The sequence below is a fragment of the Sorex fumeus genome, unplaced genomic scaffold (assembly GCF_029834395.1).
Source record: "Sorex fumeus unplaced genomic scaffold, SorFum_2.1 ptg000039l, whole genome shotgun sequence".
NCBI lineage: Eukaryota > Metazoa > Chordata > Mammalia > Eulipotyphla > Soricidae > Sorex > Sorex fumeus.
The window spans coordinates 26,685,503-26,713,083 of NW_026606096.1; the positions used below are offsets into that span (position 1 = coordinate 26,685,503).

The 27,581-nt window shown below is 44.9% G+C and overlaps 1 protein-coding gene across 1 annotated transcript in view; it reads right to left on the reverse strand.

The window, feature by feature from the left end:
* MND1 (meiotic nuclear divisions 1) overlaps positions 1-27,581 on the reverse strand; it is a 52,241-nt gene that overhangs the window by 8,398 nt on the left and 16,262 nt on the right. Inside the window, exon 5 of the mRNA XM_056119179.1 lies at positions 547-621. Within this exon, the coding sequence (XP_055975154.1) occupies positions 547-621 (75 nt within the window). The remainder of the gene's footprint in view (positions 1-546; positions 622-27,581) is intronic.

A 27,581-nucleotide genomic window follows, 5' to 3' on the forward strand; every position in this document is an offset into this window, starting at 1 on the left:
GTCCTAAAATAACTCGCTACAGTTGGTAAAGCATTTAGAAGCTGACCTGGCTCAAGGCAGCCCTGTTATACTTGCTCATTTTCAGTCAGCTCTGAAGATGCCAGAGCAGAGCAAAGTGAAAATGAACAGCAAAGTATCCTTGAGCCCTTGCTTTTAGGTTATTGAGTGAATATCACTTTATTTCATTTATAATGTGCAGTTATCGCAAAGGTCTTCTACCCCAGTCACAAACAGCAGGTAGCTTAGTCCACCTAGTCATGCCTGAGGCAGGTTTTATTGCTTGAGGAAATGAAGACCGGGTAGAGAGACTGGGGAGTCACGGGCAGTCTGGCTCCAGGGCTCCGCTCTCCATGATGCTGCCACAGGAAGAAAATCACGGGAAAAATCTTAGACTCACAATCAGTGGCTCCCACCAGGTCAAAGGTGCATGAACTTTGCTGTGACTCATTTCTTTCCTTAGAAATGGCGTCTTGCTCACAGAAGGGCTGTGCCTGATTCTTATATTTAAAGTAGCCAGTGAGAAGGAAGCTCTAAACACAAACTTACTGTGTCTTGTCGGCCAATTTTAGCTTTCTCGATGCTTTTTTGGAGGGTTGCATGCTTTTGGTTTCCCTCAGATAACTAGAGAATGAGAAGAAAATAAAATGGTTTGCTGAGATAAACTCACTTATCACAAAGCATATGGATCAGAAAGAGAGGGAAGGCAGAATGACTGCACTCATTTGTGGAACATAAAGTAACATAATATGAGACTAATACCTAAGGACAGTAGAAATAGGGGTCAGGAGGATCTCCCCAGGGCTTGGAAACCGATCTCATGTGCTGTGGGACAAGGTAGCTGGGACTGAGAAGGGAGCACTAAGTAAATGATGGTTTGAGGGATCACTCGGGATAGTAGATGCGTGGAAAGTAGACTATGGACCAAACATGACGGCTGCATGGTACCTGTATTGCAAACCATAATACCCAAGAGACAGTAAAAGGGAATGTGCCTACCACAGAGAGGGGGTGGGGGGAGGGATACTGGGAACACTGGCGGAGAATGGGGTACTCGAACATTGTTTGATTGAAATGCAACCATCAAAGTTTGTAAGTCAGCGATGATTTATTTAAAAAAAAAAGATGGATCAATAAGACAGTATGAAAAACTATTTTCCACTCAAGTCAGTTTAACAAGTGTCAAAAAATTACCATTGGAAATTAACTTCTCTAATTTGAAGAACCGACCATAAATCACTAGGGCAGTAGCAACAAGAAAGTTTAAAAATAGTACTGCTTGGGGCCAGAGAGAGAGCTTCAAGGGCTGAGTGCATGATTTGCATGCAGGAAGGACTGGGGTTTGATCCTTGCATGCAGGAAGGACTGGTGTTTGGTACTACATGGTCCACTGAACATTATCAGGAGTGACCCCCCAAGCAGCCAGGACCAGCTGGGTGTGGAACAAAAGCAAAACAAAAAATTTATCCTAAAAAGAAAAATTTACAAAATGTTCAATAATTAGTTTTTCATTTGTAGACAACTAAACTAGTACAATGCAAGGGTCTAAGGATGGGGTGATGTTTGGGCCCTGCAGTGCTGGGGGTTGGTCTGGGCCAGCCTGGTGGTACCTGGGGGTCTCAGGGTTGCACCAGGGCTGCTAGGGGGATGATGTGGTGCCAGGGATCCAAACGGGGTCCAGTCTCATGCAAGGAGAATGCGTTGACCCCTGTACTGTGCCTCCCACCCCCTAAGAATGATTAATTTTCCCTTTTGGCTGATTATAAGACAACAACCATTTTCAATATGACCTGTCATACTGCATGACTGAAAGTCAATCATGAACAACCCTGTAACTGTGTATCTCATGGTGATCCAATGAAAAACAAAAAAGAAAAAGACCTGTTATATGTGGAGGGTGAAAAATGAATAACTTAGATGTTCTTTTCTTTTTTTGCCAAAAGTTAGAGTGGATTTGAGATACAGTTCCTAGGGCTATAACGCATACTCTGAAACGGAGAGGCCCAGGCTTGCAGGAAATGTCCCAGAACATGTAGAGGTGCGGCCCAAACAAAAGCAAACATTATAAATCGTATCTTCAAGGGCCCAAGAGGTAGGTCTTGCCTTGCATGTGACAAAACAGGGTTTGGTCCCTAACACTGCATATGGCCCCCCAAGCACCAGGAGTGATCCCTGAAAACAGAGCCAGGAGCAAGCCCTGGTACCGCTGGGTGTGGCCCTAGCACTCATACAGCATCACCACAAACAGCATCTTCAGAAAGTTGTTAGCCTCATTACTCTGGGGCTTTGAAAAGCTTTCACTTCTCAATATTCATAAAGGGAAGTTTAGGGCATCTGCCCTGCACTTGGCTGACCTGGGTTCAATCTCCACATCCCAGATGGTGCCCGAGCGCCACCAGGAGTATTCCTGAGCATGGAGCCAGGAGGATCCCCTGAGCACAGAGCTAGGAGGATCCCCTGAGCATCGCCGGGTAAGCAAACAGAAATAAAGGAAACAAACAAACCAAACAAACAGAAATAAAGGGAAGTTTCATGGTTCTACTGTAACTGATATGGGGGGGGGGGGGCTTGTTTGTGTTTATTTCTTTAGTTTTAGGGCTACACACAGTTGGTACGGGGGAGGGGTGCCTACTCGGGGCTCAGGGGACCATGAGGTACTGTAACATAACTGGGGTTGGCAGCGTCTAGGGCCAGAGTCCTAGCCCCCGTTCTCTCTCTGGTCCTGCCATGACCCTTATCCATGGCAAGAACAAGCTCCATTGGTGATGTCAACAAGACACCACACCGAACCACTTAAATCTCTTCTTAAATTATTTTTTTCTGTAGATTTCAAACTCAAAATAAACTTTTCTTATTTTTGAGTCATATGTGACCCAGAAATAAACAAACAAAAAGCTAATAATGTATGGATATGTATCTCAATTACATTAATGACAGTATTCTAGGCATTGCATATCTATTCGTAATTAATTATAACAAAGTAACTTGAAAGAGGGTTTCTTAGGAATTCCCTAATTCTGAAAATATTCTTAGCTACTTAAAAGGTGCTTGTTTGGAGGTTCTAGCAAAGGGCTGGAGCGATAGCACAGCGGGTAGGGCGTCTGCCTTGCACGCAGCCAACATGGCCGACCCGAGTTCGATTCCTCCGCCCCTCTCAGAGAGCCCGGCAAGCTACCGAGAGTATTCGATATGCCAGACACAGTAACAACAAAGTCTCCAATGGAGACGTTACTGGGCCCACTCGAGCAAATCGAGCAAATCGATGATCAACGGGAGGGCCTTTACTTTACTTTACTTAAAAGGTGATTTCATGCCATTATTTTATTTATTTATTTATTTATGTGGGTTTTTTTTTAGTCACACACAGCAATGCTCAGCGGTTACTCCTATCTCAGTGATCATGAAATAGTTCCAGTGTGCTCAGGGGACCTTATGGGGTGCTGGGGATAGAACGTGGGTTGGCCACATGCAAGACAAACACCTTGCCCACTGTACTAGTGCTCTGGCCCCTGAATTATTCTAAGTACTGAAACAATTTGGCACAGCTCAATAGTGAAAAAGGATTTTTTGACGGGCTCTAGGGGCTCTCTCAAGCAACAGGGATTTGGGGGCTACTCCTCAGGACACTGTCAGTTGGCTGTGATAGCTAATTTTGTAGTCTGAACTAGAAACAAACTGTCACTGGGCTGGAGTGGCTGGAGTGATATAGCACAGCGGTAGAGCGTTTGCCTTGCATGCGGACGGCCCAGCCTTCCCGGGTTGATTCCCCCCTCTCCGAGAGCCCGGCAAGGTACGGAGAGTATCTCAGCCGCAGGGCAAAGCCTGGCAAGCTACCCCTGATGTATTCTATAGGCCAAACACAGTAACAAGTGTCACAATGGAGATGTTATGGGAGGACAATGCTACAGAACTGTGCAGAACTAGAAACAAAGTATTTTCATATTTCATTCACCAAAGGAAATAGAAAAGTAGTCACTGACAAAAGTAGAAGGGGTGCTGTCAGATGCAAAACAGGTATGCTCCACAGCCCTGTAAAGAACAGGCCCCACGCAGACCATAAAACAGGAACCAAGCACAAACACTGTTACAAATCTATTTCCAACTCTCACTAAAGCAAAGGAGAGTGAAAAACAAAGCCAGTAACTCTGAACAAAACAGAGGCGGCAGCAGCACACACTGGAAGAGTGTGGAGGGGGCAAGGGCGGCTGGCAGAGCCGCCAGGAGTCCTGACACAGAGAGCGGACACAACAGGAGCGTTTCCCGAGGGGCTGGGGGGGAGTGCCTCTCAGAGAAGGACAGAGAGAGCTAGTCATGGGGGCTGCACGGGGATTCGGATTTCTCCTTTTCAGAAAAACACAAAACAAGACAACTTTCAATGATCAGGGGAGGGCTACCGGAGGAGGGTTGCTTTCATTGGCAGGAAAAGAATGTCAAGGAACAGAGCAGGGAGAAGTGATACACGAGCAGCCAGATCACTGAGCTTTAGCGAACGCAGACACAAAATGCTACAGGCAAACAGGTTCAACGTCTTTAAGACAGGGACAACATAAATTTCTGTCTGCGTGTAGGGGGCTGGAACCATAGCACAGCAGGTAGGGCAGTTAGTTGCCTTGCACGCAGCCAACCCGGGTTTGATTCCCAGCATTCCATATGGTCCCCGGAGCACCGCCAGGAGTGATTCCTGAGTACAGAGCCAGGAGTAACCTCTGAGCATCGCAGGTGTGACCCAAAAAGAAAAAAAAAATTCTGTCTGTGTGAAATGTCTGTTTCCGGGCAGGGGAGAGGGTGCCAAGGGCTGGCGGCACACGCTCAGGGCCCATAGTCTCCCCTTCCCCCCACCACCCTGCGCCCGAGCAGCACTGTGGTCCCAGCAGGGACATGGTGACACCAGGCAGGGCTCCCCGGCCCCAAACCCAGCTCAAAAGGCCCACCCACACCCCCAATCTTTTTGATTAAAGACTAAATCTTGGGCCACAGAGAAAGTTCACGGGCTGGCGTACAGGCTGGCCTCTGCATTCCGGGTCCCCCAAGCCATGGAGGAGTGACCCCCACGCAAAGAACCACTATCGGGCCCTGAGCACCAGGACAGGTGGCAGAAAACACAAATTCAACACACGAGCAATAAAAACCCTAGCAGATTTCCTTCCATTCTCGGCACTCTTTTTCTTTGCTTCTTCGTTTCGGTTTTGGGGCCACGCCCAGAGGTACTCAGGGCTCCTCCTGGAGGTGTTCGGAGGGCCGTAAGTGGTGTTGGGGGTGGGTATGGGCCAGCGGCCCCCCAGGCCAACACCCTGCCCTCTGCGTGCTCTGGCCCCATCCTGTGCTTTTAAAAATGGCCTCTGGCTGATTGTGAAAACAGTGTGAGCTAAGGCTCTAACTTTAATTTATTCAATGAATATCCAATCCTTACAACTCAATGAACAGTAAATTTATTGTTTCTCTACTAAAGTAACAAAGATGTTTGGCATCTTCATTATAAAGCTTATGACAAGGGGATGGAGAGATAGCACCACAGGTAGGGCATTTGCCTTGCACGCAGCTGACCCGGGTTCAATTCCCAGCATCCTATATACCCCCACCCTGTCCCCCCCCCAGCACAGCCAGGAATAGTTCTTGAGTGCACGAGCCAGGAGTAACCCCTGTGCACTGCCGGGTGTGACCCAAAAAGTAAAAAAATTAAAATAAAGCTTATGACAAAGACACTTCATGCTGTATGTATGCATTTATCATATATAAGCTTACAGCTTTGCTACACTGCTCCACTTTGTCTATTTTTAGATGAATATCAAGTTTTAACTGCTGTAACATCTGACTCGGTATCTGAGAGGGACAATTCCACCCCAGTATTACTCCTTTTTTTTAATTTGCTTTTTGGGTCACACCTGGCAATGCACAGGGGTTACTCCTGACTCTGCATCAGGAATTACTCCTGGTGGCAGTGCTCAGCGGACCATATGGGATGCTGGGAATCGAACCCGTGTTGGCCGCTTGCAAGGCAAACGCCCTACCCGCTGTGCTATTGATCCAGCCCCAAGTGTTACTCCTTTTTAAATAAATTCATGGTCCTTCCTACAGTTTCTCTACCATAAGGAATTGATAAAAATCCATAAAACTCCAAGGATTTTAGTTATATTTACACTAGCTAGATAGATAATGCCATTTTTTTAAACTGAATCTTCTCATTCATGGTCCATTCATCTAAGAAATCTTTCATGTTTTCTTTGTCTAGTTTTTAAAAAACCATTGCCTCAGAGTTTACTTATGGGGGGGGGGGGGGAAATGTTGGGCCATACGGGGCAGATGACCATGTCTGCTGGGGAAGGAACGGGCATCAACTGATGTCCAAATCCAATGCCTTAAACCTGCCCTCCCTCGCTGGTCCTTCTTTCATGTTTTTTAGCAGTTCTAGTTTTCTTCACATACGGCTGTCCCATTTCTTACTGGGTTTAATGCTAGCTTTGGAGCTACTGAGCAATGGCCCACGGCCTAAAGCTACCGATATGTGAAGAGCTCTTTTCTTAGTGATTAATTTCAATAATCAGGAAAAAAATTATTTAATTATTTAGAGTTCTGTAACTCTCTCCTGCCCTCTGGATTCTAAACTACTCAACTACAAGAAAACAAACAGTCCAAATTATTGCTGGCAGCCATATTATAACCATGGAAAGTCAACTTGAGAAAATCACACCAAAGACAAAATCAAGGAAAACACAGAGAAAAAGAATCTTGATTAAATAATGCCTACAATGTGCTTTAATTTTGAATTTTTTTAATTTAAATGGACCATTAAATAGATCTTCCCTTTACCATTAAGCCAGAAAACTTTGGTTTACTGCATTACCACAGCAAACATTTTAACAGTTACAAGGGAGAGAGTTTTAGCCACGGTCTCTTTCACAGAGTGTGACCCAGCCATGAAAGCTACATAATGTTTGGGGAAACATCAAGAGTGAAAGGGCAAAGCTCCGTGTCCGGAGCACTGGCTGTCTGAGCAAGCACAGAGTCGGAGAGTTGGATCTGCAGGGCCACTGCAGGCGCTGGGCTCCAGCTGACAGCTCTGCTGTGGGACCCCACAGTGAGCACCACAATCAAAATGTGCAGGAGCACCGCAACTGGAACATGTTCCTGGGCCAGGGAGAGTGCTCGCAGGGCTGGAGTACATGCTGAGCAAGTGTGAGGCCCGAGCGCAATTCCCAACATGACACGGTGCCTTGAACCACCAGGACCACAGAGCATGGAGCCAAGGGGTCCGGCTTTTGGCTAAAATAAATAAATAAATAAATAAAATTTTCCTTGCTTCCCCTTTCATGTTGTTATTGCTGTGACCAACGGCTGCGTGCTCAGCCACAGTGCTCACTAAGGGCTACTCTCCTTAACTACAGTGCCTGCATACATGCTCAGTGGTATGGCACAGTTATGGCTGTGCTCGCCAGTGAGAGCTGCAATGCTCACATAATGCTTTTTGGGGCTTAGACTTCTTGGCCACAGCACTCACACACGTTAGCTGTGCTTGCTGAAGGTCACACCCCTTTCTGTGGTGCTTATGCACAGGTGGCTCCACTGGGACCAAAACCTTTTGCAGTGCTGGTAAGAACAGAGAGCAGAGCCGCCAGGTCCAAACAGTTGCACGCCTGCATGATGTCGGGCACATGGGAGACACCAGGGGTTTGAACTCATAACCGTGGTTTACGAGGCAGGCTCCTTGAACCACTGCACTGTTATTCCAGAACTGAGCGAGACCAGAGAGCACACACGGTACAAACTGCCAGGCCTGCGGTTCCTCACACTCTAATCCAGGGCTTTGCGGAGGATCGCCTGGACTGTATCAGTGACCGTGCATTCCTGAGAGTACAGACCTTTTTGAAAAATTGCTTTTTTGGGGAGTGAAGAATTAGGGCGACATCAGCAGTGCTCTGGGCTTGTTTCTGGCTCTGAGCTCCGGGTACACCCCTGGCCATGCAGAGAGGACCAAACTGGGGTCACCACATTCAAGGCAAAAGCCTTAATCTCTGTATCTCTCTGGGCCTTTGTACATAGATTGATATGGGGAGATGATAGTTATGAAGGATGGCGGCCACCGAACTGGGGCGCACCCGGAGTACAGGGGAGTATGAGGGGATGGCACAGGGAACCCTAGAGCACTTTTTTCCCAAAGTGGGTGATACTGAGCTCTCTACCTGTTCCCGCCATCCTCAAGAGGGACGATTAGTAGACCCAAATGCAATTGAGGGCCATATTCTATTGGCTCATTTAAAGAAGGCAGATTTCCAGGGAGGCGCTGAGGAGTTTTCTTCTCTGGAAAGGGGGCGGTAGGCCAAATAAGTCTGGGAGCATGTGTTGTGGTCTTCAAATCTCAAACTCAGTAACTCGGACTCACGCAAGGAATCACAGCAATTTCAGAGCAATGGAAAGTAATCCCTGAGGAAAGATTATGCCTACTGCAAAGATTATGCCTAGAACAAAAGCAAAACAAATAAATCTCTAGAATCCTACCATAAAAATTTATGTAATTTTCCAAGATGGAATATTAATTATAATCAATTACAATTATTTAAAAAAATGTTTAGCCATAAAAGGTTTATATGCTCCCCCCATTCACACCTATCCCAAATTCTGAGTCAGTATCAACAAATATATATTTAAGCCTTATCTGAGATGATGAGGAAAAGAGACTAAAACATTCTAGTTACAGGGAGATAACGAGAGACCAGGTGTGCAGGGGACACAAGTTTAATCCCCAGCACCGCCTGGCCTGCCGGCCTGCCAGCAAGATGCCCTGTGGTCCCCAGGCTGCCGGAGCACAGACAGAATCAACCAGCTTACTTGCTCAACTCTCCCCAGTGGGGGCTGCAGGTCATTTGGAGTATTGCTCGGGAGGCCCCTCAGAACAATCCAGAACCCATCCCAGTTTAAAACATGTGACTTTAAGTGCCTACAGACACAGCACTGCAGACCTGCTGATCTCCTCAAAGATCTGCTTTGTATACTGAAGTCCGACTTTATTCCTGAGTGCAGAGCCAGGAGTAACCCCTGAGCACCACCAGGTGTGATCCAACAAGGGGAAAAGAAATAATAATAAGGAAAGAAAAAAAGTGTATATATATATATATATATATATGTGTGTGTATATATATATATTAGTCAAGACTTATTTGTCAACAAGAAGAAGGCAACAAGGAGATGAAATAAAATAAAAAAAAAAAGAATTCATAAGCTTGGGCACTATTTCCCAAAGTACATTCCATGAAACGTAAATCCTACATAAAATGGATCATACTATATTCTGGCATATTAAAGGCTCAAACACTACTCTAGCTTATCTTTGTTAATTCAGAACGTCCCAATTTCTATAATTTCCTTCTCCCCCCGTTTTTAGTTTTTGGGCCATGCACAGCAGTGCTTAGGGGTTACCTCTGGCTCTGCACTCAATAATCACTTGTGGTGAGCTCAGGGACCATAAGGGATGCTGGGAATTGAAACTGGGGGCTGCGGGCAAGGCAAGCACCCCACCTGCTGTAGAATCACTCCAGCCCCATCCTTAAATTCCCTTGTAAGTCACACCTCTTAGAACTCCATTCCACAGAATTACTTTGGTAATATGGAGTCAATGCCCAGAAAAATATAAATCATTGTGAAAGGAAAAAAAACAAAACAATGATGTTTAAAATTTATGCTTAATTAGTCGAATACATGCTTTTTTTTAAAAAAAAATCAAGATTACTATAATAACTACTTAATGGAAATCATCTGTATATGTTGGAAATAAAAGTAAAAGAAAACCTAAGAGCCAGGAAAAGAAGGACTTGAGACCACGTATACATACTCATCGGGACAGAAACAGAAATAACTCTGCATAATTTATATATTCATCCAACATTCATTCTGTCTCTATGTATCTCAACAACGGCATTCCTGCTGGAGATAAAAGTTGATTAAAATATCCCTGACCTCAAAAATATGTCATAGAAATAAGACACATAAAGATTTCACTCTGGGGCTGGAACAATAGCACAGCGGGTAGGGCGTTTGCTTTGTACGCGGCCGACCTGGGTTTGATTCCCAACATCCCATCATCCCATAGGGTCCTCTGAGCGCTGCCAGGAGTAATTCCTAAGTGCAGAGCCAGGAATAACCCCTGTGCATTGCCGGGTGTGACCCAAAAAGAAAAAAAAAAAAGATTTCACTCTATAAAATACCTTTGGGGTCGGAGCGATAGCACAGTGGGTTGGGCGTTTGCTTTGCACGCAGCCGACCCGGGTTCGATTCCCAGCATCCCATATGGTCCCCCAGCACTGCCAGGAGTAATTCCTGAGTGAAAATCCAGGCGTAATCCCTGAGCATCACTGGGTGTGACCCAAAAAGAAAAAAACAAAACCTTTAAAATAGTCATATTAAACTCTACTGAGGAGGGGCTGGAGCAATAGCACAGCAGGTAGGGCATTTGCCTTGCACGCAGCCAACCCAGGTTCGATTCCCAGCATCCCATATGGTTCCCTGAGCACTGCCAGGGGTGATTCCTCAGTGCAGAGCCAGGAGTAACCCCTGTGCATTGCCAGGTGTGACCCAAAAAAGCAAAAAAAAAAAAAAAAAACTCTACTGAGGAGATAAAATCTTCCCAGAAGAAAAGATTTTTAAGGTGAGTACACTTACGCCTCTGTGGGGTTTGTTAGAAAAGTTAAAGGAAGCAGCCAATGCAGCATGCAAATACAAACGAACGGCATTCAGGAAGCTGGTGACACTTGAGTCGAAGTGGAGGGCGAATGAGGGGACAGCAGGCACCAGCGGCAGGAGTTCGAGTACAGGGTCTTGAGTCTGGCTGAGGAATCTGGACTGGATACTGAGCACCGGACTCCACCCAAAGGGCACAAAAGGAAACTACTACAGCAGATGGGGCAAGGGACACAGGTGACCAGTGAAGCCGCCAGTTTAAAATCTGGGGCAGCGCTAGTGAGAACTGAGTCAAGAACAGTGGCATAGAAAAAAAAAAAAAAGAACAGTGGCATGGGATGAAGAGGAAGAAAAGGCGGGATAGACACCAATATGTGAGACAAACAGAGACTCAGAACCGCTGATCGATCTGGGGGACCAAGAATCACAGGTCTCCTGGGCCCAGCTCGGGGCGACATCAGACTAAAATGATCTGGCAATCTAGTTGAAATGCAAAGGAAAAGGTGGTAACAACAACAAACTGGGGGAGGGGGGATGAAATATGAAAATATAACACTCTGTGCGTATGTGTGCAGGGGCGGGAAGGAAGTTTTCTAGGCCACACCCAGCATTGCTCAAGAGCTATTTCCAGCTCAGTGCTCAGGTCACACGCAGCGGTGCTAGGGACCCAAGCAGTGCTGAAGATCAAACCAGAGTTGGCACGTGTAATACAAGTGCCTTAACCCCTGCACTATCTCTCTAGGCCCAGTGACGCATTCTATTTGGGGGGCGGGTGGGTGTGATGGGTCTGGAGCACACCCAGTGTTATCAGAGCTTACTACTGGTGCTACACACAGGGGTCACTCCTGGAGGTGTTTGGGCAATTGTTCATGGTACTCCTCAGTACTAGGCTTGGTTATATGAAAGGCAAGCATCCTACCCATTGCAGTATTTTTTCCAGATCCCAGTTGAACATTTTTTGGGGGGTGGTATTTAGGGCCCACAGTTAGAGGTGCTCAGGGGCTACTCACTGGGTCTCAGTGCTCAAGGACCACTCCTGGCAGTGCCCAGGGGGCCATATGGGGTGCTAGGAACAGAACTTGAGTTAGCTACATGCAAGCATGTGCCTCACCTACTGGACCCTAAAACATTTAAAATAAATATTTTTTGTTTGTCTGTGTTCTTGTTTTGGGGGCCACACTTGGCAATGCCCAGGACTTACTCTGCACTCAGGGATCATTCCTGATAGGGATCAGAGGACCATACGGGGTGCCGGGGATTGAACCCAGGCTGTTCACGTGCAAGGCAAGTGCCCTACCTGCTGTACTATGACTCTAGGCTCTAGGATGAATCTCGAAGGACATAACTATGGAGAGAAGAAAACAGTACATGAAAAAGTTCGAGAGACAGTTATCCTCATCAGACTGATGGGGGGGGGGGGGAGAAAGTAATCTAAAGAGAGCAAGGCATGGGGCAAGGAGAACAGTCCAATGACAAAAGCGTCTGCATTGCAAGTCTGAGACCATGAGTGCAAGCCCCTGTGTCACTCACATATGCTGAGCATAGTCCTGGTGGGAAAGGGTGTGGTCTTCCTGTCAGCGCACACACCGCAGCTAAGATGTGTGAGCACTGCAGCCACGAGACTCCTGGTGAGCATTACAGCCAGAGTGTGCCCAAGCACAGCTGAGAAGGTCAGGCTGCAGCCTGCAAGCTCTGGAGCCTGGTTAGACCCCAACACCGCATATGCTCCCCCAAGCCCTGCCACGAGAGATTCTGCAGCAGAGTCAAGAGAAAGCCCTGGACACCACAAGGAGTGACACACAAAACAAAACAAAACAGAACAGTGAAAAAAAGAGCTTTCAATGCAGAAGCCAAAATTCCTGAAATAAAACTTGTGTTCAAAAAAAAAACTCAATGAGAGTATTTATAGAAGTATAAACATATCAATGTAAATACACCATAATGCTAGCATAACAAAACATCACTTATACATTGAGAAATGTTTACAGGGGCTGGAGAAAAAAGACGGGGATAGGGCACTGGTATGCAGTGAGCCTTTGTTTAATCCCTAGCCCACATGCAGTCCCCTGAGCCCTGCCAGGAGTGACCACTCGGCCCAGAACCAGGAGTGACTAAAAACAAACAAAACAGTGTACAACAATCCTAGCAAAACAGAAGATTACCTATACAATAAGATATTGACCAGGAATTTCCACTTTTCACGGGGAAATAAATTTCTGTACTATGCTACAGCCGAGTCATTGCCTGTAACCACAAGGGGATAAAATAATCGAAGATAAAGCAGACTGTTTAAGGTACAGGACTCATTACTGTGACACAGAGTCACAGAGAATGGACTACATTATCAATAAACACTTTGCTATCTGATCAACTGTGCTGCGGTTACAGAACTTTACACCCCCATAAACTGTTTGTTACTTAGATCCCAAGCTAGCGGTGACCCTTTTGATGAACTAAGTCTCATAATCCACTCTAAGCTCCTTCTTCCCGACCCATGTCCTCTCTTGGTTTCCTCTACTTCAAGGGAAGCTTTTGTTTTTGCAGGGACACACACGCACACACACACACACACACACACACACACACACTCTCAGCGTTCCTCTCCCTGCTTCCATGCCTCTTCACGTGTGAAAGAGGAGTGTGCCAGCCAGCTCATGACCCTGTGAGGAGGCAGGAGAATCAAAAGATTCTGCAGCTTCTCACTTTAACCTGCTGCATTACTGACCAATACGAACAGACTTTATGTGTGTCAGCTTCTACTTAGGTAAGCCCTGGTTAGTCAGATGAGCTAAAGAATAAAGGCATCTTTTACCAAACAGGTTATAAAACTTCAGAGACAGCAAACGTTGTTTAGTTATCAGGTGAACTGATTTCCTTCAGTTGTTGACTGTTTAAAATGTGGGCTTTATAACAAGCTGGCTGTTGGGTTCTGAGAAGAAAGCTGAAGATCAAGCTTAGTTTGAGACACATTATCAGAAGAATATATTCAGAGAATAGAGATCCACACATCTGTTCCCCTTCCGCACACAGACAGGCAACAAAGGGGTGTCTGGATAAAAATTATTCTGCTCATTTTATGTTTTGTTTTGTTTTTCTGTGTCACACCAGTGGTGCTCCGGACTGACTCCTGGCTCTGCACTCAGGGATCACTCCTGTGGGGTACAGGGCAACACATGGAGGACAAAGGATCAAACCGGGGTTGGCCACGTGTAAGGCAAAGGTCCTACCCTCCGTACTGTCGCTCTTGCTCCTAATTCTGCTCATTTGGAACTGAAATTTTCAGCCTCTGCAGACTCCATCTTCTAAGCATTCTTGGTCTCTTCCCCAATCCTCTGTTCAGGTCTTCATTCTTTGGTGGGACAATTCCCTACTGCATGTTCTGGGCACTGTCTCCTCTACGCCCCCAGTAGAACCGTCTTCCTAAGCAGGGCAGTCTGCCTCACTGCTCTCCGCACAACTCTTCAAAGCAGATACACAGTGCCTGCCACCACCTGCGTCTGCCAACCTCCACTGCAGTTCAGCATCCCACACATAAGTAAATGGGACAAAAAACCAATATTCTCTCACATATCGTAGGGTTCTACACACAACTCATCTTTATATACAATGGCAAATGAAAAGCCTTACTGTGCATTAGTCATTATTATAAGCAGTTTTAGAAAATGGGAAAGAAAAAATATTAGACCCTCTGAAAAGGGAAATATTAGGACCTCTTGGGTTTTTTGGAGGACGTGATCCTTAAGCACAGTGCCAGGAATAAGCCCTGATTATCATAGAGTGTAGCCCCAAAATCAATGCTTATCACAAAACAAATCCTAGCACTATGCCTAATGACCATCCTCTAGGAATAAATAGGTTGCATAAAAAACTTGAAAGAACAACTCGGCAATCTCAGTAGAACAAGAAAACAAAAGAAAAAATGCAATAGCACAGCGGTAGGGCATTTGCCTTGCACGCAGCCAACATGGCTGACCTGAGTTTGATTCCTCAGCCCCTCTCGGAGAGCCCGGCAAGCTACCAAGAGGATCTCGCCCACATGGCAGAGCCTGGCAAGCTACCTGTGGCGTATTCAATATGCTAAACACAGTAACAACAAACTCTCCAATGGAGACATTACTGGGCCAGCTCGAGCAAATCGATGAACAATGGGAGGACAGTGACAGTGACAGTGACCCTTCAACTAAGTAAAATTAGTTAAAAACTACTACACATACTTGCTGCAGTAGTAAGACTTTGAATAATAAGACAGTAATGAGACTCTGAACTCATGAATGATGATTGTCAAGACTAATCAGTCAAATACTCACATTCTTTGAGAACTATGCTGGATGATAAGGACACGAGCTGACAAGGCCCGAACTCAGAATGAGTACCGTGTGGCTGAGTGGCCTTAGTGAGTCCGTGTGCGAGAGACAGCAGGGACATTTTCTTCAAGCCAGAATGAGGAGTAATCAAAGGATGGACAGAGGGCACAGCACAAAGAAATAGCATTAGAATACCTTTTGGGGATAGTTATTCTTTTTGGATAAAAAGGCTATAAAAATGGAGACTTCAAATCAGCAATGGTCAGTTAATTCCCATCCTGCAGGGTGACTCCGGCACAAACATTACCGCTCCTATCTAAGGAAGGTATAGGGGGCCTCAGACATTTGAAGCATATGCTCTACCACCCAGCCCACAGACAAAGTATACTACAGACACTGACCGACAGCCACCAATATAAGCCCAGGTCGAAAGGAAGACATCAGAGCTGGGGTGATTGTTGCGGTTTCAGAGCTGGGGTGATTGTTGCGGTTTTTCTTTTATTTTAAAGATCAAACTATTATTTGGGTAGGGCGCTGGTCTTGCTATGGGTCAACAAAGGCTGATCCCATATGGCCCCCTGAGCTTGGGAGGAGTGAACTCTGAGTGCAAAGCCACAAGTCTGAGCACTGCTGGATGTGGCCCCAAAACAAACATACAACAACAAAAAGACACCATTCTCTCAGAAAGTTGCAACTGTTCTTTCATTTTAAAGATTAAACTTTTATTTGGGAGAAGCAAAGAAAAGACAAGAACCAAGAGATACTGTGAAGAATCATTTACCCCGGGCGCCGGGCTGTAGCCGGGAGAGCTGGCGTGCAGCGGCACAGGGAGCCAGAGCTGTGGGCCCGGCACTGAAATGAAGAGCTTCTCTGAGCATACTTTTTTTTCCTTTACAAAAAAAATCAGAAGACTAAAGAAAATTTTCTTTTCTTTGCTTTGCTTTTTGGGTCACGTCAGTGAAGCACAGAGGTTACTCCTGGCTCTACACTCAGGAATTACTCCTGGCGGTGCTCAGGGGACCATATGGGATGCTGGGAATCGAACCCGGGTTGACCGCGTGCAAGGCAAACATCTAACCCACTGTGCTACTCCTTCAGCCCCTAAAGATTATTTTCTTTGTCTTTGTTCATCTTTCTTCATTACAACCAACCAATCCCCCCCCCCCCACACAACTACAACAATGGGAAACATCAATAAATTTCAGTCCAAACTCTTGAAACAGATATAAAGAAAAAAAAAACCCTCGTTTAATAAAGTCTATACATTCTTCAGGATTTAGAGAAATACCATTTAACTTGGGAGATCTCATAATATGATTGATTTTTAAGATACATAAAAACAATAAAATTACAACAGACTTAGAGAAGATCAGGTCATCTGCTTTCTGTTGAGACAAAACGGCTGCCCTGCTATCACCCAGACCAGACATATTTACATGGTTTGAGAAGAAAGAGCAGATCTAAACATGCCCGCCAGTTCCACCGTCTCCTATAAAGTTCTTCTTGCCCATTAACGTTATGAATTTATGTGAAAAGGCTTCAGGAATGCACCTGTGACAGCTATTTAGAGAAACCAGTTTTACAACCATTTCTTCTACTCAAGCCATTTATTTCAGTCGTGCAGAAATAAATTACTACACCATAAATTACTCTCAGCAACTTTTATTTATTTTTTTTTTCCCCTTTATTTTATTTTATTTTTTTTAAAGTTGAAGATTTACAATTCTTTGTGCTTTGGTTTCAATTATACAATGATCAGATACCCATCCCTCCACCAGTGCCCATTTTCCACCACCATGGATAATATCCCTCCCACCCCCATCCCCCCATCCCCCCGTCTCTGTGGCAGGGCAATCCCCTGTGTTCTCTCTCTCCTTTTGGGTGTTGTGGTCTGCAAAAGAGGCATTGAGTGGCAAACATGTTCAGTCCATAGTCTACTTTCGACATGCATCTCCCCTCCTGGGAGGATCCTCCAAACATCCTTTATTTGGTGCTCCCTTCTCTATCTGAACAGCCCTTTCCTCTAGGATACCCGGCTGGCCTCTAAGTTATGGAGTAATCCTCCTGGTGCTGATCTCAGCTATTCTTGGGTATTAATCTCATACTTTGTTACTTTATATCCCCCAGATGAATGCAATCTTTCTATGTCTATCCCTCTCTTTCTGACTCATTTCTCAGCAACTTTTATAACATCTTACTCACATACAGTAGAGGTGAGGACAAGGTTTTGCTTAATCCTAGAGCAAAATAACATTAAAGTGCATAATCTAATTTTAAAAGCAAATAAATTAGCAAAAACAAAAATAAAACACATAATAACAAAAAAACACTCTCATTCCTCCCCTAAAAATTTTTAAAAAAAATATTCTGGAGGGGGGCGCTGGAGATATAGTACAGCGGGTAGAGCGTTTGCCTTGCACGCGGCCAACCCGGGTTCGATTCCCAGCATCCCATATGGTCCCCTGAGCACCGCCAGGAGTAACTCCTGAGTGCAGAGCCAGGAGTAACCCCTGTGCATCGCCGGTGTGACCCAAAAAGCAAAAAAAAAAAAATATTCTGGAGGGGCTGGAGCGATAGCACAGCAGGTAGGGCATTTGCCTTGCACGCAGCCAACATGGCTGACACAGGTTCGATTCCCAGCATCCCATATGGTCCCCCGAGCACCTCCAGGAGTAATTCCTGAGTGCAAAGCCAGGAGTAACCCCTGCGCATTGCTGGGTGTGACCCAAAAAAGCAAAAAAAAAAAAAAAATTCTGGAGGAAAAATTTCAAGTATCCAATGCTTGGTATATATGATAAAATTCAATCAACCATTAAGATATCACAGAACATGGCTGCAACCTAATCTGTGACCTTACATCCCCATTATCATATAACAAAAAAACAGCATAATCTCCCCAAGCTGGTCACCAACCAGGCATCACATGTCCTTTGTTGCTGACCTGTGGTTATGACCAAGGCTCGAGACATCAGAATGTGTGTAACTTGGCCTTTACCGTTCATGGCCCAGTTACTTAACTTTAGGTGTCTGTCTTCTCACGTAAATTGGAGTTACTGAGACCTATTCTGGATGAGGCTGTAAGAAGCAGATGACACAGAGCACGGCTACAGTGCGAATGTCTGTGCGGCCCCCCGTCACCTTAGAGTGAAATCATAACCTCCAAAGGTCCAGCATGAGTCATGAGTCAGAGCCCCGCCAAAGCCTGCTGAACCCTGCTCCCCCCCGCAGCAAGGACATGGGCACGCTTATCCAGGAGACTCCACCAGCCTCAGAACCGGGGGAATAAATTTCTCTTGTTTAGAAGCTACCCAGTCTGGGGGCTGGAGCAATAGCACAGTGGGTAGGGTGTTTGTTTGCCTTGCACGCGGAGGACCTGGGTTCAATTCCCAGCTTCCCATATGGTCTCCTGGCACCGCCAGGAGTAATTCCTGAGTGCAGAGCCAGGAGTAACCCCTGTGTATCACCAGGGATGACCCCCAAAAAAAGCCCCCCCGCAAAAAAAGCTACCCAGTCTGTGATATTTTATTATTATCACAAATGCACAAGGAAAGACAGGCTCTTAAAATTGTATCTGGCTTAGAGCATGGAGCTAGGAGTAAGTCCTGAGCACCTCTGTGTGTGACCCAGAAAAGGAAAACAGAAACCAAACCCAAGCTGGACCTGGCTAAAGTGCTCAACAGTCCCTTGTCACTCCCAAGACCAGCATCAGGCACCAGCTTCTCCCTGGGCATCTCTTCCCGCCATCTAAACCCACTCAACTTGTAGCTCAAAGGATTTTGGAATAGTTTCTAGACTTCTCCCTGGGACTTAAGTGTTAGTATAGGTAGGTAGGGCACTTGCCTCCACACAGCAGACCCAGGTCCCAGGTCCTATGGATCCCCGGCATCCTTTATGGTACCCGAGTCTGCCAGGAACGATTTCTGGGTGCAGAGCCAGGGGTAACCCAGGGCATCGCAGCTCTGGTGTGCCCCCCAAACAAAGCCATTTGGCACTGATTTTATAAAAATAAATCTTGGGGCCTCGGGGCCAGACCAACAGAATAATGGGTAGGGAATTTGCCGTGCACCCTGCCACCGGGTTCAGTTCCCAATATCCTACGGTTGCCCGCACACTGCTAGGACTAATTCCTGAGTGCAGAGCCACAAGTAACCCTGAGCATTACAAAACAAACAAACAAAAACCCAATTTAACTGTAACCCCAAAAAAAGATTTGAAAGGAATGTGTGACCACGCCCCCCAAAAATCTTAATTAACTTTCTATAAAAAGTTTAATTATCACTGTGCTTCCGTTAGAAGTCTCACAATGGAGACGTTACTGGGCCCGCTCAAGCAAATTGATGAACAATGGGAGGACAGTTCTTCTGTTGGTCATCAATTTGTTCGAGCAGACCCAGTAACATCGTGAGACTTGTTACTGTGTTTGGCATATGGAATACGACATGGGGAGCTTGCCAGGCTTTGTCATGTGGGCGAGATACTCTCGGTAGCTTGCTGGACTCTCTGAGAGGGGCAGAGGAATCGAACTTGGGTCGGCCACATAGGCCGCATGCAAGGTAAATACCCTACCCGCTGTGCTATCGCTCCAGCCAAAAAGTTTAATTAAGTTTTTTTTTTTTTTTGCTTTTTTTTTTGGGTCACACCCGGCGATGCACAGGGGTTACTCCTGGCTCTGCACTCAGGAGTTACTCCTGGCGGTGCTCAGGGGACCATATGGGATGCTGGGAATCGAACCTGGGTTGGCCGCATGCAAGGCAAACGCCCTACCCGCTGTGCTATTGCTCCAGCCCCAATTAAGTCTTTTTTTAAAAAAAAAAGTTAAATCATATATTAAGGTACTTATCTTGCCTTACCAAATAAAAATAAAGTATAAACAGTCTCAACTTGAAACATATTTTTTGTATATTGCTCCCCAATTTAGCAAATGCATGTATAGAAGGAACACACAAAAAAAATCTGTAAAAGAGGTAACTGCAGCTCACAGAACTAGACTTGTTTGCTACCTAGAAAATATTAAAGAGAAACATAAATTATAACCATATGGCTTTTACTGTCTTTAATAATGATCAACACATAGAACCTAAAGGCAGGGGAGGAAAAAAATGTTTCCTGATTTAATTTTCAGATCTACTATAAGAATGTCTAGTCTCAAGAGACAGTACATTCCTATACATAATTGGAATCACTGGCAGAACCAAAACAGAACAGAATGATGAAAAAGGAGGAAAATTAAGCCTTCTCTCTCTGTCTAATCTGGAAGTAATTAACAAGAACCTCAAAGGAAGTTGACATTTTATTTTAGCAATATGATGAATAAACTGATCCTTCAGTATATCCTTGAATTTGAAATCTGGTTCAATTCAACATTAACTGGGCACCTTCTTTCCATAAATCTCACCATCTCTTGTTATATTTTTACTTTCCATCAGTCAACCAGGCTGTTAGTCCTACATACTTCCCACTCTTTAATGTGGATGTATCTAATTTTTAACACAACTTCCTTCCTTCCTTCCCTCCTTCTTTTTTGTTTTTAGACAACTGACGACGCTCAGGGGCTATTCCTGGCTCTGTACTTGTGACCCCTGACACTGCTTGGAGAAATACATGGGGTACCAGGGATCAAACTGGGGTCAACAGAATGCAAAGGAAGTGCTTTCGCCCTGCACTATCTCTTCGGTCCTCACCAGTTTTTTCTCATAGAGCATCTTTGTTAAACTACTTTTAGTTTTTGGTAACATTTTGCACATATATGACTCAAAATATTTTTTAAGTTTTTTTTGCCAAACCTGGAGATGCTCAGGCAAGGGTTACTCTTGGCTCTACACTAGGAAACCCCTGGTGGCACTGGGGTATGATAAGGGGATGCCGGGGATTAAACCCAGGTCAGCCACTTGCAAGGCAAGCGCTCTATCCACTGTACTATTTTTCTGGCCCCTCAAATATTTTTCTTAACAATTACACATGTCTATTCTCCTGGAGGAAGACAGCTGCATCTGCAGCCACCACACACCGACTGCCCACATACACCAGAACTTCTCACACATCACAGTCCTTTGAGTTAAGAGTAATCTCTCTTTTACAACCTGGGAAGTGGAGGGGCCAGAGCTATAGCACAGCAAGTAGAACGCTTGCCTTGCACAAAGCTGTTCGGGTTTGATTCTCAGTACCTAACATGGTCTCCCAAGCCTGCAAGGAGTGATCCTTTATTCCTGAGTGCAGATCCAAGAGTACGCCATGAGCAATATTCTGGTGAGGGCCCCCACACCTGGCCAAAAGAAAAACTGGCAAGTGGAGACTTCAGTTTACTCTTAAAGAGTTTATGATGTTAACAGCTTTTCCCAAAACCCTACAGCTAGCAAAAAGTAAAGCTGTGATTTTGATCCACTTCTTATTTTTTCTACTTCTATTTCTTTTATGCCATTTAAGTGCTTTTTTTTTTTTGTCACACCCAGGGATGCTCAGGGGTTACTTCTGGCTCTACACTCCTGATCGTGCCTGGGGGACCATATGGGATGCTAGGGATCAAACCTGGGTCAGCCTGCAACGCAAACGCCCTCACCGCAGTAGTATCATGGTGGCCCCCATATAACTTTAGAAGGTAAGTGATCTAAGGATCCTTAGAACTATAGAATGATAATAGATGCCTTCTCAAATTTCAGCAGAAGAATAAAACAGGTTTAAGTCAGTGAAGTGGTATTTAGTTTTTAAACGCTAGGAGCTATCAACATATAAAAATCTTGTTCTTGGAGCCAGAGAGATCATACAGCAGGTAGGGCATTCACCTTGCACATGGTTGATTCCCAGCACTCACTCCATAAAGTTTCCTGAGCCTGCCAAGAGTGAATTTTTTTTTAAAGCAAAGAATTTTAAATGTTACCTAAGGAGGTTTAGAGATAGAACACTGAATAGCTGAAACTGTTATCAACTTTGGAAATCACAGTGAACTGTTTTTTAAGTTAAAAAAGACCCAGGATGTAGCAACTAATTATTAATCAAAAGCAAACAGAATAAGCATTGTCAATGAAAGCTAAATTTCTAAATTAAACATGACTTAAGTACTTTTTACTTAAACCTTTAGAAAGACATTTTGTTAATGCTGAAAGTAGTGGTAAAGACGTTAGCTAAGAGACCTATAAATAACATGAAAGTTATATTTATATGCTTCTGCTTGAAAGAGTGATTCCTGAGTGCAGAGCTAAGTAAGAGTAAAACGTGAGCAGAGCTGGGCGTGGCCTGAATAAAACAAAAATCAGGCAAACAAAAATAACAACAAAATCTTATTATTTGTGTACTTCTTGGGGGGAACTGATACAATAATGGATGTGTTTCTAAAAGATATAGAGAATAAACTCAAAACAATGGAGTAAGAGAGACAGCTTAAGTGCTCTGCCTGGAGCACAGGCCTGCGTCAGAACACCAAGGCCTTTAGGATGGTTCTTACACAAATAACCAAATCTTAAAAGAGATGAAAGATCTACACACACACTTTACCAATGAAGACAGATGACAAATAAATGTAAGCGAAGGGGGCTGGAGCAATAGCACAGCGGGTAGGGCGCTAGCCTTGCATGCGGCCAACCAGAGTTCGACTCCCAGCATCCCATATGGTCCCCTGAGCACCGCCAGGGGTAATTCCGGAGCTCAGAGCCAGGAGTAACCCTTGTGCATTGTCGGGTGTGACCCAAAAAGAAAGAAAAAAAAAAGTAAGCAAAGATGCTCAACACTATTAGCTGAGGAAATGGGAATTAAAACAGAAATGAGGGACTGGGCAGACAGTGCAAAGAAATGGCATACACACCGAGGCTTGATCCTCGATACCTCAGGGGTATAACAAGTACAACACTGGGCAGAATTCCCCCGAATCCATAACAAGGCATCACTGATTAAAGGGCGGCACACCAAGTACTTGACCGAGGCCAGGGAGAGACCGGAGCTCTCCCACTGCTGGTGGTGCCGTAGCTGGCACAGGCCCTTGGGAAAGCAACTTCGCAGTCTCATAAAAAGTTAAGGAACATACTTTTACCATATTATCCAGCCATTCCATTCCCAAATATTTACCCAATATAAACAAAAACATATGTCTGTACAAAGATATGTACATGAATATTCATAGCACTTTTACTTCCAATGATCCCACGTGAAACAAAAAATCCATATGCCAATGAAAAAAATTGAGAAACCAGGAGAAAATCATCAGATAAATAGACAATTTATGACAAAGCAGATAAGAGCATCGAGAATCGGAAGGAAAAACCTCTTCCACAAATGGTCCAACGGGGGCCAGAGAGATAGTACAGTGGACAGGGCATTTGCCTTGCATGCAGCCAACCAGGGCTCGATCCTCACCATCCCATATGGTCCCCTGAGCATCACCAGAAGTAATTCCTGAGTGCAGAGCCAGAAGTAACCCCTGGGCATTACTGAGTGTGACCCCCCCCACCCCAAAAAAAAGAGAATTTACACAAATAGTCAAGGAAAACTGGTCAGCCTCATGCAAAAGCACAAAACCGGACCATTACTTATAGCAACATACAAAAGTTGATTCAAAATGGATTAATAACCTTGATATCAGACACGAATCCATAAAAAACACTGAGTAAAATATCGGCAGAATTCTCCATGATACTGACTTGGAGTATCATGTATCTACAATGATTTGATTCTATTGGCAAAGAAACAAAACAAACACATAAGACTATATCAAAATTAAAAGCTTCTATGCTGTGAAAGAAACAATGGCTAAACTAAAAAGGAAACATACTGAATGGTAGAAATAGTTGTACACTATATGTTTGACAAAGGGCTAATATCCAAGATATTAAAGAATAACAAGAAAAGCAGAAACCACCAGTGCTAACAGGGAGAGGTGGGAAAGGAACCCTTATTCAATGTTGAACAAAATCTGGTTCAGCCTCTGTTGAAAAATAGTCCAGCATTGAGAAGACTTCTCAAAAAATTGAAAACAGAATTAGCACAGGATTCAGTAATTCCAGTCCTTGCTAACAATCCCAAGGGCACAAAAACACGAACTCTAAAGATATATGCACATCTATGTTTACTACAGCACTCTTTATAAAAGCCAAGAACTGAAAACAACTCAATGCCCAACCACAGATGAATTACCACAGAAATCATGGAATATATCCATACAGTGGAATACTACTCAGCTCTGAGAATAGATGAACTTTTTTAAAAAATTTTTATTAGTGAAACAATAGATGAACTCTTGCTCCTAAGATGAACTCTTGTTCTGCTACAACTTGAAGGAAAATGGAAATGGTCATAGTAAAAAAAAATAAGCCAGAAAAAGAAAGACAAATACTAAAGGGTCTCACTAATATGTGAAATATAAGGCAAGGGAATAGAAATCGCGAATGAAAACAAACCCTGAGATTGCCAACAGACCAAAGTTATCAGTCAAGATAAGAGAGTTTTGGGGTGGGGATGAGGAAAGGGGCAGAAGGAAAGATCTAGAGACAGTGGTGCGGGGATGACGGCACAGTGGTGGTGGGTGTGGCGAAGCAACTCTGTAGGCCTAAAGCATAACTATTACTACTCTCAATAAGATAACAACAACAACAGGGGCCGAAGATTAGGGTGCTTGCCTTACATGCGACCAACCTGGGTTTGATCCCTGGCATCCCATAGAGTCCCCCAAGCACATCCATGAGTGATTCCTCAGCACAGAGCCAGGAGTAACCCCTGAGCATTGCTGGGTGTGGCCCCCAAACTAGAATAAGTAAATAAATAAATAAAATAACAACAATTGTAGCACTGCACTGTCCTCCCTTTGTTCATTGATTTGCTCCAGCAGGCCCAGGAACGTCCCCATTGTGAGACTTATTACTGTTTGGCATATTGAAGATGTCACGGGGAGCTTGCCAGGCTTGGATAACAAAAAAAAAAAAAAACAAATTTAAAGGTCCAACAACAGATAAACTGCTTCTCCATATAAAGAAATACCACTTAAACCATATAAAGAAATACCACTTAAAATAAAAATCAGTGACAAAATGAGTATAGCAACGTGCATATGTATTAAAAAAAAAAGCCAAACATGGATACGTTTTAAAATCAGACTGGGTAAAAACAGCCAAAAGAATTAGCAAATATTCTATTATTATATTTACATAGACTTCTATAACTGGGTATGTAGTACAAGTAGCGAAAGTTTTGCATGTGTGGAGCCCTAGGCTTTTTATCTGACACAGCATGTCCCCAAGCCTGGCTTGGCACAACTGATCTGTAGCAGTGCCAAATCTTTTGTTATTGTTTTGGGGGCCACACCTGGCAGTGCCCAGGGGTTACTCCTCACTCTCTACACAGGGGTCACTTCTGGTTACACTGGGATTGAACCTAGCTGGCTGTGTGCAAGCAAGTGTCCCACCCGCTGTCCTATATCTCCGGCCCTGCCAGAACATTTTTTAAATTTTTTAAAAAATTCTCATCCTTCTCAGGGACAACCCGAATCGGACGTTTACATTTGAATAGATGTGGCTCACTGCCTGCAGTTTCTATCTTCGTTGTCTACGCACCAACATCTCATTATGATGAAAGAGAAATCGAGAAGTTCTACATGGAGCTAGAGAAGTTCTATAAAGAAGACCACACCTTCTACAAGATCATTGTGGGTGATTTTAATGCCAAGATAGGACCGAGAAGATCAGCTGAAGAACTTCACATCGGGACCCATGGCCTAGAATGGAACGAAGAGGGTGAGAAACTGTCTGAGTTCATCATGTCGACCAAGACCATCCATGGTAACTCACAGTTCCAGAAGGCAGAATCTAAACGATGGACATGGGAATCTCCCGGTGGACGATTCCACAACGAAATAGACCACATCATATTCAATCGACGGTTTTGCCTGACCGATGTTGCTGTTGTCCCACAATTCTGAATGGGATCGGACCACCATCTCCTTCGTGCAAAATTCACTTCACAGAGCGGGGAGAAAGGGCTGCAAAGTTCAAAAAGAGAACTCCCAGAACGACCACCAACTGGGAGCTCTTTGGCACTATTGCGGCAACATGGGAAGATGCCATTGTTGACAACATTGACGAGGAATACGATCGACTGGTTCAGCACCTCCATGAATGTGCGAGGAATGCCAAGAGAGAGATAGCCACAAAAAAAAAAACGCCTGTCTTCGAAAACTTTTGAGCTTATTTGCCAGCGTGGTTTGGCGCATGCCTCAGGCAACCGCAAGCTAACGTCCGAGCTCGCAAAGCAGTGCAGAGATGCGATCAAGGAAGACCTCAAAGAGAGAAGAGCAGAAGTACTGGTAGATGCGGCAGAAGCCGGGAAAAGTATTCATAACGCCCGCCTGTCCTTCACCAACTACAAGACCAAGATGACTGCCCTCCGACGTCCTGATGGATCCTTCACATCTTCTAGAACGGCAATGGAGAAGATTATCCATGACTTGTACTCAAATCTCTTCGATAGCCACGTCTACTTGCCGACATACCAAATTCTACAGGATGGATATGTCGTTCCCAACGTTTTCCATTCCGAAATCCGACACGCCATTTCGTCGGTAAAGAAATGAACAGCACCCGGCCCAGACAAGGTCAGACCTGAACACCTGAAGAACCTGCCATCAGTACTCATCAATACACTGGCTCGGCTCTTCACTCGCTACCTGTCTGAATGCAAGGTTCCGTCCCAATGGAAAACCAGCAGGACCGTACTACTGTTCAAGAAGGGAGACATCCATGACATTGGCAACTATCGCCCGATCTGCCTATTGTCTGTCGTCTACAAGCTGTTCACTTGAGTCGTCCTGAATAGGATTGGCAGAACACTAGATGAAGGACAACCATGCGAGAAAGCCGGGTTCCGCAAAGGATTCAGCACCATTGACATATCCACCCGATAACCAAGCTCATTGAGGTTTCTCGGGAGTTCAAGATGCTGCTCTGTCTAACTTTCATTGATTTAAAGAAGGCCTTTGATTCTGTTGAGACGGAAGCGGTCATTGAAGCCCTAGCCAATCAGGGCATTCAAGCCCAATACATCAGGATCCTCCGTGAGCTGTATTGCGGATTCACTACCAGGATCTCACCATTCTACAAAGAAGTAATCATTGATGTCAAGAGAGGGGTTCGGCAGGGTGATACCATTTCACCGAAACTCTTCAGTGCCACCCTCGAGAACATCATGCAACGACTAGAATGGGAAGGAATGGGTGTGAAGATAGATGGTCAGCAACTACACCACCTCCGCTTTGCTGATGACATTGTTTTAATAACACCAAACATCAGCCAAGCGGCACAAATGCTGGCCGACTTTGACCGCGTGTGGAAAGGTAGGACTACTGCTGAATCTTACAAAGACAGTGTTTATGAGAAACAGCCTCGTTCCTGATGTCCCATTCTCTCTCAACAGAACGACCATCTCCAAATGCAACAGCTATGTGTACCTAGGTCGAGAAGTCAACATGACAAATGACCTGGCACCCGAGCTGTGCAGGAGGAAGAGAGCGGCTTGGAACGCCTTCAAGAACGTCGAAGAAATAGCTAAGAGGACGAAGAACCTCCGGCTCCGGGCACATCTCTTTGATTCCACTGTTCTTCCTGCATTAACATATGCCTCAGAGACCTGGGCCCTACG